General features: G+C 53.4%; 1 protein-coding gene across 4 annotated transcripts in view; it reads right to left on the bottom strand.

Annotated features, from left to right (window-relative positions):
- ANTXRL (ANTXR like) overlaps positions 1-20363 on the bottom strand; it is a 42521-nt gene that overhangs the window by 9707 nt on the left and 12451 nt on the right. For 2 of the 4 annotated variants that reach the window (XM_057734035.1, XM_057734036.1), the window contains exons 2-13: positions 19430-19501; positions 18033-18104; positions 15635-15716; positions 15497-15530; positions 14538-14617; positions 14394-14462; positions 13989-14069; positions 13837-13897; positions 7310-7408; positions 3122-3191; positions 2479-2569; positions 1208-1459 (exon numbers count right to left, since the gene is read on the bottom strand). In XM_057734035.1, coding sequence (XP_057590018.1) covers positions 1208-1459; positions 2479-2569; positions 3122-3191; positions 7310-7408; positions 13837-13897; positions 13989-14069; positions 14394-14462; positions 14538-14617; positions 15497-15530; positions 15635-15716; positions 18033-18104; positions 19430-19501 — 1063 coding nt within the window. Of the gene's footprint in view, positions 1-1207; positions 1460-2478; positions 2570-3121; positions 3192-7309; positions 7409-13836; positions 13898-13988; positions 14070-14393; positions 14463-14537; positions 14618-15496; positions 15531-15634; positions 15717-18032; positions 18105-18210; positions 18320-19429; positions 19502-20363 lie in introns of those variants that run through there. The other 2 variants (XM_057734038.1, XM_057734037.1) reach the window with 2 other exon arrangements.

Genomic DNA, 20363 nt, shown 5'->3' with positions numbered 1-20363 from the left:
GCAGACAGGAGGGGACCCTGCTCAGGAGCAGTAGGGGGGCAGAAGATGGGCTTTGGGGTGTCAACCTTGGGGCCCACTGTCTGTGAGTCAGCAACCAACAGGCTCCACCTCCCTGAGCCTCAGCGTCCTCAGTTATCAAAGGGGAAGTGGTACCTCCGTGTAGGGTCAAGGGGGAGACAAACAGACTAAGGACCCTGGTCCCTGGTAGAGTTTTCAGCAGCGGCCCCCACATCATATGAAGACAAGAGAACACTCCCCACACCCTCCTCCCCTTCCCTTCCCTCCCATCCCCCTGCAGCCCTCCCTGCCTCCCAGCCCTCAGGGATTGCAGTCCACTTCCCTCTTCCCAGCACTTTCTCTCCTCACTTCTGGCCCTTTGCAGAAATCTGACCTGCTGGCTTCTGCGCTGCTTTGCTTGTCCTTTCTCAGCTCTGATTTTTCCTCTTCTTCACCCAGCTCTGGCCTATGCCCTTGCAAACCCAGTCAGCCAGTGCCTCTGCTTTCCCTCCCTCCCTGGGGCCAGTCTCTGTCTTTTTCATTGTCAAGGCACCTGCCACACCCTCTGCAGGTGACATTTACCCTCAATGCCCCGCAAGAACCAATACCAGACCAGACACCAGACAGTGAGCTCCTGGGGGCAAGGGTGGCAGCTGCTTCATTTCTGCCCCTGTGTGCCCAGCACGGGGCCCTGCACATACTGGCGACTTAGGGATGACTGATGAAGGAATGAGGGGAGACACCAGAGATGGGCAGGGGTCCATGCTGTTTTCCAAGTGCAGCTGCCTCCGGGGTTCGCATCCTCCCGGCCAGCATCTTTCTCCCTTTGGGCCGTCAGTGCCCCTGCAGACCCCTCTTCTTCCCCCAACAGCTGAGACTCCTAGGGCCTTGGTCCACCTGAGTCCTTCAGAAGCCTGATTGCTGTGGGGCAGCCCTGGTCTCAGGGGGTCTAGGGTCCCTTCTATCCAGGGCCTGGGACAGCCCATAGGCCACCTCCCTGTGAAGGTGGAAGCATGAAGCAGGTGGTCCCCTAGAAGCTGGTGTCTATGCTCGGGATGGGAGGACAGAGTCTATGCCTTGTTTGCTCGTGTGATGGCCCCGGCGCTGATGGGAACCTGCCCACAGGCAGGATCTTGGGGCAGGCATGGGCCCGGTCACTCAGGGGGTTGGTGAGGGCTGGACACAGGCTGTGTGGGCAGGGGGCACTCACCTTCCTGCGGCACAGCCACCAGATGCACCAGAACATCAGGAGGAATAGGAGCAGGGCCGGGATGAGGGCAAAGAAGTAGAGAGGGTTGACATAGGGGAGGAACTGTGGCTGTGGTGGTGAGAGAGGCACCTCAGGAGGCTGCTGGGCAGCTGGCAGGGCAGCTGGCGGGGAAGCTGATGGGGCAGCTGGTGGGGGATCTGATGGGGCATCTGGTGGAGCAGCTGGTGGGGCATCCTCATTTAGCCCCTCTTCCTACAGAAAAAACACAGAGTCCTGGCGTGGACCTGGCATGGACCAGGTCCCTACGACTCGGATCCCACACCAGCCCACCCCATCCGCCTAGTGCCACTTCTACTTGGTTGCCCCACCTGAGAAGAAAGATTCTAGGAGGTCGGGGCTGGTAGCCAGAGAGCCACTGTGGGGCCCTGGGCCACAGACCCCACTCATGGCCCTGTTCAGAGACTTTCCTCAGAGTCCCGTCAAGGAAGCCCAGTCCTCCAAGGAGTGACAGCCCAGACCTCACCGCCTGCTTAGCATGACACACAAGGGTTTTGTGAGGACCACCAAAAGCTGCAACACACAGATGTGTGAGGGAGGGGCTGCAGGGCTCCCTGAGAGGTGGGGGTGCAAGAGCAGAGGCAGAACACCCTGCTCAACTCCCCATCGCCTTTCTCCCCCACTTCCCAGCTCTGCAGCCTCCGGCAAAGCTGATTGCACACGGCCGCCCGCAGCTGCTCCCCCCTGCAGACCCCTGTGCCTGGGACCCCGACGTGGGAGGGCCCGGGGGTCCCAGAGGTCCCGGACTCTGTCTCCCAGTACACAGTGTCCCAGCCTCTCCCACTCACCCTGGCTTGAATCCAGGATGGATCCTTGAGCCCCCCACCACAAGGCCGGGGCCAGGGGAGGTGGGAAGGCGGGGCCAGAGTGCATGGAGCCTCAGCACTGTTTCCGGAGTCTGCTTAGAGCTCTAACTGGTCCCTTCCATGTGCCTTCAATAACACCTGGTTCACAGAGAGAGCAAAGCATTGCACATCCCGGACAGTGAGATGTAGCCCAGGTGTTCTTTTTAGCAGCACTCCCAGCGCACTGCCCAAGCGTCACGGGGGTTCAGCTCCTGGATGTAAGGCTAAGGACTCCGGCTACCTGTGAGATACTGCTCGAGGTGCCTGTCTGAACAGGCTACTTGCTGGGCCTGCCTGGGGGTGTTGTTCCCCTCACTTGCCTCCCCAGGCTGCAGGGTATCAGGACAGCCTTAGATGCTAGAGCCTTACCCTGGTATTCACACAGTTCTTGCTGGTGATGCTAACGTTGTTGGTGATGAAGCTGATACCATTGTTCAGGCTAACTTCCACGAAGACCTCCCTAAAACATAAAAGGAGCAGACAGTGACAACCAGGCCACACAGACATAGTTCTTACACTTGGCTCAAATTGTGACTTATAATGTCTCCTCACTGCAATGACTTTGACCATCAGGCATTCAGGGCTACCAGAGAGCAGACAGCATGGGTAAGGGGAGCTCATCCCAAAGTGCTACGAGGTCAGCCTCTGCAGTGAATGCTGACCAGGGGTCAGATGCCCTCACGGCCATGAGCTAAGTGGCCAGGGAGAGCGGTATGGTGTCACCGTCCTGACTCCTCTGTATGTGTGTGTGAGTTGAGCTCCAAAAGGCTGCCTGGAGCAAAGGTACCATTCGTGGGGCACATCCTCTCCTGCATCCTACGCTCCTTAGCAGAGCACAGGCCACAGCAGATCGCTGAGCACCTCCGGGGACCACCAACCAGGGCAGGTGTGGAGGATGCCCTCGGTCCTCCTAGAGACAGACATGTGCTGCCCCAGCAGAGGTGGCTTCCCAAATTCTTTACACCTCATAGTGGCAAAAACTGCCCACTTGGCCCCTGGGCTGGGCACTTACTGATCTGGCTTCTCTATCCTTACTCCTGGACATGTTATACTGGTATCTTTCACAGAGTTGGCTTTTTTATCTGAAAGACAATCACATGAGAAGAATGTTAATGGACTTGTCCATCCATCCGCCCCTCCCCTTCTCCCTGCCCTTGGAGGCAGAGCTACCACTTGGGCAGAAGCAGCTTCTCTGCTCTGCCTTCTTCTGACACCTACAGTGCACCAGGCACTGTGCAGGGCTCTGGTGTTTAGTGGAAGAAGACAGGCAGAGGCCCTGCTCTCAAGGACCTGACACTTGCAGGGCTGGAGAGGAAGACAGACAATAAAGCAACAAACAATGAGCAAACCAAATGCCAGAGTGAGAAGTGCAGTGACATCAATAAGCAGTGGAAGGGACAGAGCAGGGAGGGGAAGGGACAGCCGCTTAGAAGCAGGTGACCTGTCCTGGCTTTGAGAGACTCAGTTTCTCTTTAGGAGAAAGGGAAACATTTATAGAGGACATGATGGATGTCTGGGATTTGCTTCACAGTAATCAATGGAGAGAGTATCAGCAAAACCAGATTGGCCGGGGTTGACAATTGCTGGAAGGAGGGGAAGGCGGCTTCAAGGGCCCTATAGGATTTTTGCTGCTTTTGTATGTTACTGAAAATTCCCACTAAAGACAAGGCCTGTCTGAGGCGGTGCTCCTGGAGCTGAAACCAGATGAGGGGAAAGGCAGGGCAAGGTGCAGGGAAGAGGGTCCGGGCTGTGGGCGTCTGTGCCGAGGCTGAGGCATAACTGGCTGAGCCCGTTGAGGGAAAGAGGTGAGTGAGGCGGGGGCGGGGCCTCGTGGGCCCGGGCAGGGGTCTGGGCTTTACTCTAAGTACAGTGAGCCTGTCGGGGGTGGCCCAGGTCCAGGTAGGGACACGGAGGCAGCAGGAGCCGCAGCTGGACTGGATGTGGGCTGAGAGGGAAGAGGCGTCGAGGGCGACGTGCAGGTTAGTGGGCAGAGCGCCTGGGCCGGTGAGGCGCCATCTATGGCCCCAGGGGGCCTGAGGGGACAGGGCTCCTGTGTTTGTGCTTGTTCTGCAACGTTGTGGCAGCTGGGAGGTGGCACTCGGGAGGCTCAGACAGGCCACGACTCGTAGCTGTGGAACCTTCTCTCTCCTGAACCCTAACTCTTTGCATCCTTGTGAAAAAAAGATGTAAAAAAAAAAAGATGTAAAGAAAGATGTAAAAAAAGCTGGGAAGGCTAAGCTGCTCTGAGTGCTGGCTTTCCCACCAGCTTTCTCCCCGCCCTGCTCAAGCTTCCCTGGGCCCCAGACTTCCCCTCTGGAAGTTAGAATCAATGGTCCTAGAGGGCTGCAGTGGTTCTGACATTGGTGATTTGGGAGGAGAGTTCTTTCACTGGCCTTTTTTCATGACCCAGGCTTCCCAAGGCCCTAGGAGCTAGGGTACCACTTCCCAGAGGCTGGAACCATAGCTCTGCACCTGCTGCCCTGTGTGGACAGACGCTGGCCTGCATTTTTCCCTGCGTAGGATGAACGCGGGTTCTCTCCTAGACTTGCACCCACAGGACTGTGACCAGAGGGCAGGGATGAAGCTCTACAGGAGGGGCCATGCTCAGAGCCAAGCCTCTATGGACATGTTCAGGAGCATCTCCCTAAAAGTGGGGATAGTTTTAAATGTTCTTTTAAATTTTTTCAAAAATAGGCTTGTCATCTGTTTAGAAATATTCTTTAATTTTTACAAGACTGGAGTCTAGGTGTCACTACCTGGACACTTAAACTTTAAAAAAGCACACAGATCATAATCAAAGTAAAGATTTCTCTCTTACATTCCTAACCTGTTAGTGTTTTTATGCACCTTTTAACCCAGGGGCATTTTTTGGGGAACTAATATGTCTCATGGAGAAGTTTCTTTGTGATGCTCAACAGTTTCCTCAATGCCACTTCAGTTTTTCTTCTATCATTCAGGAAAATTAGGTTTACTAAGCTGTAGTTGAGATGTTGCAGGCACTTATTTGTGGGTTTGGGATCAGGGGCAACGGTTTAGTCTTCACTTTTTTGTATTTCCTGCTTTGTATTGTGTGGCATTGTTATAATTAACAATCTCTAATAATTTTTATTGTTTTTCTCTTTTTTGCCACAAGTCAGGGCTATTCCCTACAAAATGGTTCATTTCCACGAGGAAAGCTTTTTGGATCTAATTCAACTATCAGATTAGCTGTGAACTTTGGACAGTATTAGTCCTTTGTTGTGACTGGAAATGAAAACTACAGTATGGTTAGGGGAAATCTGCATCTGAAGGACTGGATGGTTGGTTGGGATTAGTGTGAAAAGATTCCAAAGGGGAACAATTTACTTTCCACAGGCTATTCACCATTCAAAACAGGGAGAGGGAGGTCATGGCAGGCACCCCACATACTAAGGCCCCAGAAACACATGGTTGATTGGAAAGGAGTTTCCAACATTAACGCACTAAGTAAATACTTCACTTGCCACATTTAAAAAACTTTGTCTTAAAATGTGAAAACTTTACATACTGGTAATAGACAACATAATACGTATATAAACCTTAGCATTTTTCTTCTTTATGCTTCTCTATCTTTTCTAAACGGTTTTGCCCTATGTCTTAATCAGCGGAAAACATAATTAAAAAGAACTAAATCAGTCCTCATCAGTGCATCAGGGCTCCTGGCAATAAATAGCCCTGCACAGCCACTTCTGGTCAGCCTCGACCATGTGCAGAGAGGAGTTCAGCAGAGGAGCCCAGGACTGTGAGATGGGCTCTACCATGTGAGACCCTGGTGCTGGTCACCTTAGGGAGAAACACCGGTGACATCTTGAGTGGGAAAGCAATATAGCCGTGGACCACAGAGGAACATCTGAACCCATTTCTTGGAGGAAAGATTGTGTCCCACCTTCTTCAAGAACTGTCATCTCAGTGAGGTCAGAGGCCCAACAGGGCAATCACATCACCTATGCCTACTTTCCAGCCCTTCCTGAACCAGCTTGGGACCTTGGGCAAGCTCTTGAATTGACCCTGACTCTGGTTTCAGATCTACACAAAGGAATAACAATAGGTTTCTTCTGAGAATTAACTGGGATAGTGCATGTAAGGCACTCAGCACATTAGCAGACATAGTAGGTGCTCAATAAACATGAGGTCTCCATGTAAATGTGTTACCCAGTCCTAATCACTCCTGAGAGATTATAGACCAAGGGAAATCTAACTCCCTTGAGGCCATCTACACACTGTGTGGAGTGGGAGTGTGGCAATAGCAGAGCCCTGCCCATCCTATGCACCTGTGGAAGAAGGAGAGATGGCCCAGATGTGTGATGGGGGAGAGGACTTGCTCTGGGTTTACCAGATGGCTCTGGAATGAGGAGTCATTGAACATAATGTAATCATATCAAATCAATGTGTCGGGGACAGTTGAGGAGCAAGAAAAAGTTGAACTGTCCCCAGGCACTCTGTGGGGGAGATCTGACCCACCTCAGCACTGAGGACACATCTGTTGTCCTATCTGTGTGATTCCTCACGCCACTCACCCATCCTGGAGGGACACCTGGTGCCTGAGTATTTGCAAACAGTAGCTTCACATATGTGATAGGGCTTAGTTAGTGCCCCTACCATATTGGCCCCATTTTACAGTACAGATAACAGAGGTTGAGAACAGAACACTCATTAGGTCAAGATCACACAAGCAATGTGGGCCAGAGCCAAGATTCCAGGGCCCAGGTTTGGCAGTTGGCATCCTCGCTCAATCCCAGGTGACCACACAGTCCTGGGAGAGCTCAGTGCACCTGGCACAGACTCAGGGCCCTGGGGCTGCCTCCACTTCCCAGCAGCTGACTCATGAGATTCAAGTCCTTATCTCTCGAGGGAAGTGAGGCAAGGAAGGCGTGGGGGGAGTGTAGCAGTGAGGGCGGACCGAGAACCCCAAGCCTCGGCAGGGGTAAGCTCTGCTCTAATATGCTCTTGATGTGCTGGAGATTGATCACTTCCTGGCCTGAGAGGAAGGGCGAGGTGGCAGGTTTCCCAGCCAGGTCCCTCCTTCCATTGCCCATGCTACCTCTATCCTCACAGCGTCCACAGTGAACGGCTGGCAAGGGCTTTGGTGGCTCCGCTGGCTGAGGGAACGCAGCCTGGTGTGGGAAGTGTGTCACCTGGTGTGGGAAGTGTGTCACCTGGCGGCACCAAGGGGGTTACTCACCAAAGAATTGCTTGTCGCTGAACTTAAATCTACAAATAACTTCCTCCTTCTTCTTTGCATTATTAAAGCCTTTTCCAGAAATCATCAATTCATATTCATCTGCAAGGGCAACACCCAAAGGTCTATGTTAGGAGGGGCGGAGTGCTGTCTTCCATCTGATCTTGCTGTTATGACAGGTCATCCCATAACTGAATTCTCGGGGACTGCAATGAGGAAGCAGTTGTGTCTGAACCAATATCTGTGCACACACTGGGCCTCACCCGGTATCACACAGGGTACAACTGAGAGGGCTGAGCACTGAGCACCCAGGTGCCTCTCACCACCACCCCTGACCCATCAAGATCAATGAAGGCACCCAGTCTCAAACCCTCCACAGGGGCAAACACAGTAATAGGTTTCTGACTCTGAAGTGCCAAGGTCTTCCCTAAGAGGGGCAGGCAGTGCTCTCCACCAGGCCCTCCCTTACACAAATGACAGGAACCCAGATAACACAGGCTGAAGACAGTCCTGACTCTTGTGTCAGCTGAGCACAGAAGCCTGGCTGCCTGTGGGGCTTTCTGACACTTGGGGGTCTGTTCCTCCTCTCTGTGTTGCTCTGTACTTATGACAGGCTGGAGACCCTGGGAGCGAGCCCAGGACCTGGATGAGGCAAGCAAGAGGTGGGAACCATGCACAGGAGAACCCCCCAGGGACTAAGCTGTGGTTCTGAAATCTGCAATGACTGCTCTTCCCCTTCCTCTTCCTGCCCCTTCATGTGCCTCACACAACGCCCCCAGGGATTCATCAAGCACTTCCTTCTGCCAGGGAGGCATAGATTTGCTAAGGTGCAGTTCTGGGCCATAGCCACTCTGCAGGCTGCTAGGTCCCCACTGCTGCTTCCTGGCAACTGAAATAACTACCAGGGGATCCAGAGAGGGCAGCTAGTGTGCCTGGCCCCTGGGGAGCTGGCCAGGATAAAAGCAGGTCTTCTTGCTGCATACCCAAGGTCATTAGCCTCTACCTCTGTCTCCTGGTCAAGGTCAAATAATTACCTAAGGTCAGTTAACTCTGAGGAACATTACTCAGAAATGCCAGCACAGCCTTGACCTGGCAGTCCTGACTCCTCCTGCTTCAGATCTTCTTGCACTCCCACCAAAGTGCAGTTTGCAAATTCTCTGCTTTGAAGCAAATAGATTCTTGGCTCGTGGGCTGAAGCTGGCCTACTGACATGTTTTGATATGCTTTCAAGTGTTTTCAAAAAAATGGGAGTCCATGTTTAAAAGTCTGAATATTTCCCCTACTAATCCAGATTCCCAGCGTTCTTGGAAAATGGGAACCACTGGCATGAGTGGGTTTGTATTGCTGCATATCAACTACTGGCTGGGCCAGAGGCCACTGCCCCCGTCAGACGGGGAAGCTCTCCAATGGCCAAGCATTTGCCTTTAAACTAGGACCCCTCACACTATAGGCCATCATCCTTGGCCTGGCCTTGGTTCACTCCTCTTGCTCTTTGTACCCACCGGGCTCTGAGGGTACCTGATGCAGTGACCTGCCCTTGGAAGAGTCTGAGCCACACGGAAGCACAGGGAGAGCACTGAGGATATGAGAGAATGTGGGGGAAGGTGAGCTGAATGCCTTCTGCTAAGAAATCAGTACGCTTGTGGCCCACTCAGGGCAGCTTTGAAGTCCCTAAGTGACACACTCCCTCCACGCCCAGTGGTCAACAAGCCAACGCTGCTTCTGAATCCAAATCTGCCAGGCGGCACCCTCACCGCTCACACTTCATAAGGACCCTGCTCACCATGATGCGGGAATCCATATTTGTCCTGGAAGAAGCAGCTGGAACTGTGCCCTGAACACACACCTTTGTCAGCACAACTTGGTGCATCCAGAACAGGGTGGCTGGGCCTTAATCTCATGGAAGTGTATCTCATAATTCACATTCCAGGATTATTGCAAAGAATGATATCCTTGCAAGGCAGAATCCTAAATTAATAAACCATATTGTAAGCATATACAGGCAGAGAAGAGAAATTTTAGCTGTTGAATGTGGGGGAAGTCAGGCTCTTGATGAGGCAAAAAAAAGCCAGTTGAAGCCTTCTTGCCACAAACAAAAAGCCGAAAGGAACCAGAAACGAGCAAATCGGTGCCAGGCCAAAAGCTTGTAACTGCTGTGTTCATCCCAAATGACATTCCCCACTGATGAGCAACTACTCCACACCAGTCTTACACTTTCTCCCTTAAATCTCCCAATAGCCCCATGAGCTAAGCACGATCTAGGCATGAGTTACTACCCAATTTTACAGAGAAGGAAACTGGGACTTAGAAAGGGCAGATCACTCCCCGCTGACTCCGGGCAGGTAAAGGGCCAGGATCTGACCTCAGGTGCTCAATCCAGGGCAATGTATGCCACCTCTGCTCCTGCCTTAATTCTAAACATCACCCTGCTCTCTGGGGACATGCTCTCGCTGATACCCTGAGAGTTGGTCTTCAGCTCACAGGACTCTGAGTTGGAAACAGAAAGCCCCCATGGAGGACCTGGCGGTCTCAGCCTCATGGTGAAGGTTGAGCCCAACTTCCTCCTCCACGCAGGTGAGGGGAGGGAGGGCTGCAGCGGAGGGCAGGGCTGTCTGAGAGCCCAGGGCGCAGGCCGAGCTGGTACCCTCAGAAGCCCTTGGCCTGGACGCCCTCCTTCCTCCTTGTGTCTCCTGCTGCCCTCAGCCCCGCTCAGGGGCTGCTTCCCCTTTGCATCAGAGCCCCCCCTGTCCCAGGCACTGAGGCTCTCAAAGCGGGGCTTCTGAACTCTGGCAAGTCTCTAAAGTGGAGGCAGGGCGATGATTTCAGTATTTCAGCAAAAGAGACTTCCAAGTAAAGAATTTTTGCTTTGTCCAGAAAGCTGCTGCTTTTGCTTCCCAAACCCCTCCCCCCACACCCCAATTTCTCCAATGGTATCAACCACAGGAAGAAAATGAGGTCACAGGAAGGTCTAAAATCAGCTTGCAGGGCTGCACATCCCATGTACAGCCCCCTGCCCACCAGCTCTCAGGCGTCAGAAGGACTGACGGTTCGTGGAAGGGAGACCGATCCTTACTGGAACAGAGAGCTTTCTCTCTGGAAGAAAAGTTGTACACCAGGCCATCTGGGGGCTGTAAGGAGAGAGGAGCTGGGAAGGCAGGCTTCTCTGGGAGAAGGCTGGGGGAGTTGTGCATGAGGAGGCATCTAACCTCCTTGAGACTGACATGGGCACACAGGTGGATGTGACCTGCCCTGGGGAGGCCAGGTCTGGGAGCACCACATGCTGCTTGGGACAGCCACTTTGAGAGAAACTGGACACTGAACAACTGTGACCTGGTGTCCCCTTAAGGCAGCAGGTCTCCTTTGGTCTTGATCCCAGGGAATTCCTTTCCCAAGCTCGCAGAGGTAAGCATCAGGATGGTCCTACAGCATGGCTTCTAGTATAGACTTGTTCGGAACGATGTGAATATTGATCAGGGGAGACTAAGGAAATCAACTGTTCCATCCATGCCGTGGGATACTGTACAGAAGGAAAATACTAACTACTGCACGATCCCATTCATGTAAAAATGTCCTTGTAGAGTATACTTAGGTAGGGATTTACAGATAAAAGCTGAACTCTTGTGGTTGCCACCTCTGGAGAGAGTAGGATGGGACAAGGGGGGACCGTATCATGGTGGAGGGACAGCCTCTACCCAGGCTGGTTGCAGGGGTGTCCCCGTCTGCCCCGGGTGTCCTGCCCTCATCCCGCAGGTCCTCCTGCCCCACACAGCCTGCCCCACCCACCCCCACAGAGGGTCTCTGGCCATGGCGCAGAGCTGGACGCCGGACCTCAGAGGGAAGCCCTGCCCTGCACTGTGTCCCATTATGGCCACCACTGCTGGGCCCCACCTGCTGGGCTTCTTGCAGACACTCATTCTGGCCTGGTCACATACAGGAAAAAGAGTGACCAGGCGCTGCCTCCAGCCTGCCTCTGGGGTCAAAGCCCTGAGCAAACCCAGCAACACACAGGAGGGATGAATCCCCAAACCACGGTGCCATGAGTCCCACTCCAGACCCCTCGCTCATCCCCTGTGAGTCACTGGGGAGAGGTTCTAAAGCAGCAAACCAGCGTGTGGAGGAAGAAATCAGGGAGCAGCTGCCTCCAGAGGGTAGGGGAAGGGATTTCCTGGGAAGGGAGCTGAGGGGTCTTTCTGGGGACAAGTGGAAAGCTCTGAATCTTCATGGGGTTTGGGGTTACACAGGTGTTGTGTGCATCTGCCAGAACTCGTCAAATGATCCACTTAAGTTTGCTGCATTTTAGAAAAAGAACTCAAGAAAAATTACCAGGTAAAGATATACAGAATAAAGGGTTTTGGAGAGCAGTAGTCTGGTGACTGTAAGTTACTTTGAAATGCATCAAGAAATAAGACAAATTGATGAAGAGAGAGAGACAAGAAGGAGAGAAAGTTAGATAAATACACAATAAAGGGAATATGGTCAGATATTAATTGCAAATCCAGGTAGTGGAGAGACGGATGTCTACTGTTCATTTTCACTTTGCTATAGGTGTGAAATTTTCCATCATAAAAGATTGGGAGAAAAACAAGGAACTGAATGATGAAAATAAAAAACAATGCTGTGGACACAGCCAAGCAGCAGTCATGATTCATACTGAAGGACAAGTGACTAATGATCAAGGAAATGATCAAGGGCTGCGGCAAGCTGGAGGGCTCAGCTGATCAGAAAAGGCTTCGGGGTTGAGGCACCCTGAGGATAAAGTCTCAAAGGCTGGGAGGGCTGAGCCTGTAAAGTGGAGGAAGGTTTTGCAGGAAGCCCAGGCCCCTACCCACCAGCCCCTGCAGCAGGTGGGCTTAGAGCAGAGGCTGGACCTTGGAGGGTCTGGTTGTCTGGCTCAGGGGCCTCAGCCTCCGTGGTCAGGCTAGGGGAGGGAAGTGGCCTTCTCTTCCCCTCGGGCCCTGTGCAGAGGATGGGCTGGAGCCCAGGCCTGGAGGCAGGGAGGCCAGTGGAGGCCTCTGCCTAGGCCTGGAGGGAGCCCGAGGGGCTGAAGAGGCCACGTGCCTCACGCTCACCCCTCCCGGCTTCCTCACACCCGCCCACTGCACTGACTGCTTCAGAAGGACAGCCTGATGAGCAGCTTCTTTTGCTTTATTTGGGGCCCAGGTTCCTGCCTTGAGCTTGCGCTCCAGGTGATGGTCATGCTGTGTGGCAGCTGGTGACAGGCTGACAGCCGCTGTAAAGGTCCGAGCAGCACTGCTGGGCCATGCGTGCAGGGTGTGCAGTGGGCACCCGTCACCTCAGCTGGGCCACCACAGGGCATGAATGACAACGGGCATCCTCCCCTGCGGTGTGACAGGCCTGTGTGTGTCCCAGGGATGCAAGCAGAGAATCGAAGCTGTCAGGCTGCTGCATGGCTGGCACGTGACACCAGGAACCCTGGTTTCATGCCTGTGGGCAGCAGAGCTCAGATATGAAGGCTGCCGTGTCTGACCCCATGGCCTATTGCACTGTAGCCTTGCCGTTCAGAGCACAGCGGCCAGGACCAGCTCCGTGGGTCTGCGTCCAGCTGCATCCAGCTGGGTGCTGTTACCAGTGGGAGGTGTGCTTGTCCGTCCACCCACCCCAGCTCCACAAATCCCAGTGATGTGGATGCACAAGCCAGCACAGACAGAGCTCACTGAGAGAGAGACGGCGTCTATGAGAAGAGCACCTGCACAGGGTCCTCCCCACACTGACGCAGGGACCCTCCCGGGGGAGAGAGGGCATCCTTGTCAAGTTCCAGATCTCAGGGAGAGGCCGACACCATTGAACCACTGGTTGTAGTGATAGCTGTGAGTATTTGTTGGATGCCTTTGTCAGGGTGTGTTACTAGCACGACGTTGACCGTGAACTATGGTCAATTCTTTTCTTCATCCACTGAAATAGTCATGTTTTTCTTCTCCATTTTTCTAATGAGGAAAATCACATTGATATTTTATATACTGAATCAGGCTTGCACTTCGGGGGTGATCCCCAATTATTCTTGATATATTGTCCTTTTTTTATGTTGTTGGATTCTATTTGCTAGTTTTTTGTTGAGGGTTTTTAAAATAAAGTTTTTCGTATTTCTTAATTAAACTTTTAGTTTTGAGTTAAAAAAATATGTACACTAAACTTGTTACCATTTTGCAATATTTTTGTGTCATTTCGTGGCGTACATCAAACTTATACAGAGCTGTATGTCAGTTACATCTCAGAAAAACTGGCAGAAAGAAGTTATTATACAAAACAGGCCCCTCCCCACAACCGTCTGCATACACACCTCACATAAACATTCCCTTACATGCCCAATGTAGTCATATGCCCACAATTTCCGTACAGTCACCCCGCACACTCAGACACCACACTCATACACACCACACACACTACACGCCCCCCCCCCCCACACATACTGAAACCATGTGCTCACAGAACACCCACAATGCACACTGGGCACACTCACAACTCACACAAACACATACCCCTGTGTTCACAACAGCGATTCCAGCTCTTACCTGCTGTACAGATACTGGAAGGCTCCACAATTGTAATTTCCATACAAGACTTAGTTCCGAGCTAGGAGAGGGAGATGAGGGGCAGGGGCATGAATGCGGGGGCTTAGTGAGAAGCCACCCCTTCCCACTTCTCACGTCCAGCCCTCACTCACTGGCTCAACGACGTATTTAAGAGCCTTGAATCCTTGGTCCACTCCAAACACATGATTCGGGCTGTCTGCAATTTCCAGTAACTACAGCAGAGAGGAGATGGTTGGCACACAGCCAGGGTGGAGGATGCAGCAGGTCCTGTCCCAGGAGACAGGCTCTGGCCTCCTGCCGTGGTGGACTCCAAGGGCCACACCCTGGCGTCTGCCAGCAGCCCACCCCTAGGGAGTGGAAAGCTCCTCCACCTGCACCTCTGGTGTGTAGGTTTACACAACACTTGCTGTCCTTCTGTTGTCCAATCATGTGGAGTGGGTAGAGGGCCATCCTTTGGGTGACCCTGGGACAGCTGCCTTTGAAAGCTTTCCCCAACTGGGCTCAAGAGGGGCACCTGGTTACCTGTTCTGAATTACCTGTTCTTTGTCAAAGTCTTTTACACCCACACAGTATACAGTGGCTCCCATTTTCCGAGCCTTGTCAGCCTAAGAGAAGAAAAGAGTTGAGTATAATTCACAAGACATGTGGAACACAAAGCTGGTACGATGGTCTGGACTCACTTCGTCCTTAGTCATTTCAAATGGTGCTTCCTCCAGAGTTCCATCGGTCAGGGAGATAATCAGAGAGGGAATCTTGTTTCCTGCAGAAGAAGCAGGGAGTGTCCGGGTCAGCCAGGCACCTGGAGTGACCTGCCTCAGGCTGGCAGGCCCTCAGCACTGCTCCCACATCTCCCCCTCCCGGGGAGAGGCCACCCTGACCTGAGTACCCACCACCCAGAGTGCCTGGAGGGGGAAGGGACCTCAGCCCAGGACCCAACTGACAGAGGTGCAGCCTGAGACCAGCTCAGAGCTCTTCCTAATGGACCCTCACGATGGGCAGATGGCACAGCCTTTGCCCTGAAAGGCAACTGCGGCTACTTCACTGGACAAGGACAGGTCTCTCAGGGGAGCACAGGGAGGAGCCGCCAGAATGACAGTCAAGGTGCTTGGGCAGTGGCCCTGCCCAACTCCCGCCTTTGCCCAGCAGCCCACGCATGTTTCCTGACAAGGGCTGCCACCCCACAGTCTAGATGCAGAAGGTCTGCGAGGCAGAGTCGTAGGACAAGAGTCAACCAGAGGGAAGAGGCTGGAGGGAAAGGAGGCAGAGCCAGAACTGTGGTGGACAAAGTGTGGGCAGCCAGGGGGACATCAAGGTCTCTGTTCCCTAAACGGAACCCCATCTGCTCGCAGGCCCTGGAATTTCTCTTTCCTTTTTCATGCAGCCCAACTGTAGGTCAAGTACTTGATATCTAGCAAGAACCAGGGATGTAACCCATGACCCCGTGTGGTTCTCGGAGACATCCCTGGGGGTGGTTTTCATCCTCGCTGTGCAGAGGAGGAACCTGCAGCACAGGGAGGGCAAGGAACTCGCTCCCAGGGTCAGTGCTAGGAGTTGGCTGTGGTGAGTCTGCACCAGCCCTCGCTGAGGCCCGGGCCTGCCCTGTCCCACCTGAGCACAGTGACGTCAGCAGGTAATTTACCTCCTGAGGTAGCTTGTTGAATCTGCTCATTTGCCTGCAACAAAATGAAAGAAATTGGGGCAGGGCAGTGAGATGATCCAATAATGCTCTAAGAACCTGACAAAGCAGAATAAACTCTCACAGCTGTCGGGTGTGTACCTTTTTAAATCCTTCCTGCATGTTTGTGGCTCCTGTAGGCACTACATTCTGAAGTCTTCTAAGACCTTCACGAATTTCATTTCTGAAAAAAATCAGTAAAGGGGGTAGGGGAGCAATAAGGGTTGACTATTAGAACACAGACCAGTTGCCCTGGTGCCATTCTACCCTGTGTAGACCTGCCTGGACCAGAGAGGACACAAGTTGCCCTGTCGTGACTTTTCCGTCCATGTCTTTGACACTGACGGGGCTTGGTCAGTGCTTCTCTGTCCCCCATTTGGTAAGCGTGGAGGATGCTGCTTCGCTGGCCGCACGGGTAGGGCCTGGCTTTCCATGTGCTCACCCCTGTCTCAGGCATGCAGACCTCAGGGGACTCAGCAAGGGCCCTGCCTTGACTGTCTGTGGTGAGGGGGGAGCACCCACGGATGTGCACCTGTGAACCTGACATCCCCAGGGTGACCGATGGTACTGCTGGCATCGATGGGGTCCCTGGTAAAGGCAGGTTATCCTCCAACAGGCAAGGCTGAGTTTGGAAAAGTCTCTCTGCTGGTACCCCTGCCCTGTCCCCTCCTCCCCTGCCACAGACCCCTGAGGTGGACTTGGTCCCTCCAAGCCACTTTCCCCTCTGAATTGGTGCTGATGGAAGTAGGCAAGCTGCTCCATCAGAGTCTAGGGCTCCTGGGCTTCATGTGCTCCTGAAGAAATAGACCATGAGCTGGAAAAGAGGCCTGAGGGCTGTCCATGCGGGCGGAAGAGCAGTGACCCCAGGCTGCTGCGGGGATGGGTTGTCGGCCTCTGTTAAAGCAGAGAGCTGGGGACGGGCCTGGGACACAGCAGGGGACGGGCTGAGCTGTCACAGCAAGTCTAAGGAGCACATGGTGCCTGCAGGCTGGCTCTCGCCTCCGGCAGAAGGGAATGTGCCCTGAGGTGAGATCTGAGAGCCCCAGGTCCCCCCCTACCTGACCCAGCCCAGGAGCTGAGGGGGCCTGTGACCCAGGGCCAGTGGAGGCCAAACCAGGCCCTGCCCACCCCAGCACAGACGCCCTTCCCTCTTCCTGACACTTTTGGGAGGATTTCTGTTTTGTCGGCAGCATCCCCAAATATGTGGGGACCCTCAGGCCTCCCCAGGCTCCGGCCTGGGACAGAGCTCGGCGAGGCTTCACTCCTGCCTGAGTGGGCCTTTTACCTGGGCTGCCCCCTCCCCCCCCCCCCACCGCAACCCCCCAACCCCTACTCCCAGCTCTGTGCATGGAGAGGACACTAGGCTGCTCATGCCCTCATCAAGCCCTTCACTTCCTAAAATTCCACCCCATTTTTCCACTCCCCTGAGCCCCACTCCCACTTTTGACACCTTCCCTTGAGGAAGACATCCTCACCTCCACTCTCCAGAGAGGACCCGGGAGACCCTCAAGAGCCTCCCCACAGCTCTCTTGGTTCAGGCTCTGACCCCCTGCTTTGGAGGAGGCAGTGGTCCTCCTCTCCCCCATGGGCAGCTCCTCCCCCAGAGGCCCCCGCCCAGCCCCCACCTCTCTTTCTGCCATCTGCCTGACAGCTCCCCAGTGACTTGGTTTTCCACCTTTCCATCTCTGTCTCAGAAATGCAGATGAGAGGAACACACAAAACCCTGCCTTCCAGTCCCTCACTGAGCAGGAAGCCCAGCCCTGTCTCTCCTGGGAGCCAGGCACAGGGAGCGCTGTCTCCAGGCACTGGTGCCTCCACACTCCCTGGGTGCCAGGCCTCTGCATCAGGAGCCTCTTCACTTCCCTGCTGCTCAGGAGCTCCACGTCTCCCACCTCCAGGCCTTTGGGCGCACCGCTGGGCCCACCTGATGGCCCACGCAGGGTGCGGGGGTGTCAGGCTTCCCTCCTGCACCCTAGCCCAGCCCCGTGTTTGGAACCACACTCAGGGGCTCCCTTGTCTCAGACCCACCAAGGGACCAAGCTCCCTCCGCTGAAGCTCCAGCACTTCAGCACTGCCCACCCCTGCCTCCTGGTTCTCTCTGCCTCCCCTCTGCCCCCACTGGCCCAGAGCAGAGAGTCACACCCAGAGCAGGTGCCCGACACAGGCCAGTGTTCACAAAGGGCCCCCGCATCTGCTCCACCAGATCCCAGGCGTCCTCACAGCCAGCCAGTTCTGAGAAAAGGGAAGAGTGCTGAGAGCACGCAGGACAGGTGGAGGGCAGGGCGGAGAGGGGCCGGAGATGGTCCAGCAGCACAGGGCTCTGCCAGTGCCAGCGTAGCCAGGGGGCAGTGGGAGCCGGGGAGCCGGGGCTGGGGGTCAGCGTGGGCACCGAGGGGAGCCCTGGATGGCTCAGCCTGCGCCCATGGAAAGAGTCAGCTCCTTGGGGCCTCCCTGAACCCCATCCACCAGGCCTGCCTTGGGAGATTAAAGCAGCACTTACTTGTCTGAGGTGAGCTTCATGACGGTGCGACCCAGTGTGGAGTATGTGATGAAGGATATCCGCAGGTTAGGGCTGGGGAGGAAGCATGTGCTCATGAGAAGCTATACATGACACAGGTTCAAAACAAAGCCAATGAGCAGCCAGGAAGAAGGTGCATGTCAATTTCTCTGTTCCTCACCCCAGCTCTTCTGCTTTGGGGTCCATTTCCCAAACCTGGAACCTCCTATAACTTTAGGGAAGGATTTTAGGAATCTTGGTGACGGAGGCCTGTGGAGATGTGGTGTCTTCTTGGAAGAAAGTGCCAGAATGGCTTCCAGCTCCAACCATATACTCCCAATCCCTGCCCCTCCCCCAAATGTCTCTCTCTCTCAAACACACACACACACACACACACACACACACATGCATACATGTGCGCATCTACACTGCACACACCGGGAGACAGACACCTATGCACTCGTGTATGAGGGCCTCCCAACTGGCTTCTCCTCTTCCATGAAATTCTTTGTACCTTCACTCCTCTTCCCTCCTTTATAGCCCTCCCTGCCGTATCTACTCTCATCTCAGAGAAATCACTCTTCTTCTTGGCAGCTATTCATATGCATCCCTCCCTTTCCCCTCCCTGGCCACTGCCAGTGACCCTGGTCCATCGACCCTCATTAACTTTTAGGTAAATTGCTGCAATAGTTTCTTAGATAAGCTCCCTACTGCTCCTCATTCTTGTTACAATACATTTTACCCAGAGTATCAGACTTCCCTTCCTGGAACACAACCTTGACCATGTCAGACCCCCTGACCAGGAATTATCTATAGCTCCCTATTGTTCACAGCAGGAAGTCAAAGTCCCTTTGCCTGGCATTATGAGCCCTGATGGCCTTGGTCCAAATCTGTCCTGTCCAGCCTCATCTCATAGCTTTCTCCTGAGTTAACCCTATTCTCCAGCTGAACAGACCACTCACTGCACAAGAAGTCTCCTTGATGGTTCCTGTTACTCTGTGTTTTCCCATCCTTCAAGACCTGGTTCAAAATTCATCTTCTAGGGAACCATCCTTGACTTTTTCCTAAGAATTCTTGCTTGTTCCTTTAATTTGCCTTATAAGACCTTGGCCCTTTTCCTCTGGCCCTTGGCACCATTTAACCTGGTGTTTAGTTATTGTGTTACTGGTTTGCCTGTTTCCTCACTTATGAGGTTCCTTAAGGGCAGACTGTGTTCCCTATAATATGGCCTGACTCCCAGGTAGGAGCCAATAAAGCTGCTGAGACCTGATGGAACCAGCATCAGAACACCCCCCTGGGCTCTCTGCTCCTGACCCGAGGGGCTCCCATGCCCACTGAGTCTAAATAGCGGTGTACTCTGCCTGGAGGGGAAAACACCCTGCAACTTGGAGAAGCCGTACTTGTCGAACTTCTTGATCAAATCCTCCACTAAGCCGTAAACGTCCATCCAGTTGTTGTTCACACTGCCTGACCTGAAAATGAAGAAGACCTGAGTTAGAGGGATGAGGTGCATCCATTGTGTGGGCAGAATTTCTGTCTCCCCAACTTTCAGCATATCCTTTAGCAACTGCCTCCACCCCCACAATGTAGCTGAAGGCTGCCACACTTCCTCAGTGACCTCAGTGGGTCACCCTGGTGGTGACTTCACCAGGGTGAGTGTGAGAAATGTGACCAACTAGACCTGTGTTGTTGGGACTCATAAATGAGGGACTTCTGGTGGCAAACTAGGATGGTTGGGCAGGTTCAGTGGAGCTGTTACACAGGAAATGATGTAGGATGAATTGATTGGAAAAGCCTCCAGTGATTCTGATATGATTCTTCTGGTCCCTCAATTTCCCTTGGGAATAAACCATTCCCAGCTGTCTACTCGTCTCCTGCCCCTTGAAAGTGTGTGGGGGTGGGTGGGGGTCAGGGCTCTTAGGCACAACATTCCAACAAAAGTCTCTTAGTTGGTCCTGTCTACCACTCCTGCATTCTCTAGGATGCATCTAAATTTCTCAACAAATAGCGATGAAACTAAGAATAGATTCTTTTAACATTATCAAGCTTATCATTTATTGAGATGTATGTACCAGGCACTTTACATACATGATTTCCAACTCCAGAACAACCCATGATGTCAGCATTATTTTCATTCTCATTATTTTCTTTTTCATGAGAAAGTTGAGGCTCCCATAAGTCATGGAATTTTCCACAGTTTCCATAGCTAGCATGGATCTGAACCGAGATCTAGCCTCAAAACCAATACTCTACCTATTGCACTGAGCAGATATGTGTGACATGGCTATGTCCAATAATTGCTGGGTAGCAAACACTAGACTCTGACAACTTCCA

This window comes from Hippopotamus amphibius, chromosome 5 (genome assembly GCF_030028045.1).
Source record: "Hippopotamus amphibius kiboko isolate mHipAmp2 chromosome 5, mHipAmp2.hap2, whole genome shotgun sequence".
NCBI classification, from domain to species: domain Eukaryota; kingdom Metazoa; phylum Chordata; class Mammalia; order Artiodactyla; family Hippopotamidae; genus Hippopotamus; species Hippopotamus amphibius.
Note: the sequence above shows the minus strand (reverse complement) of the source record. Positions and strands in the feature narration are given on the sequence as shown.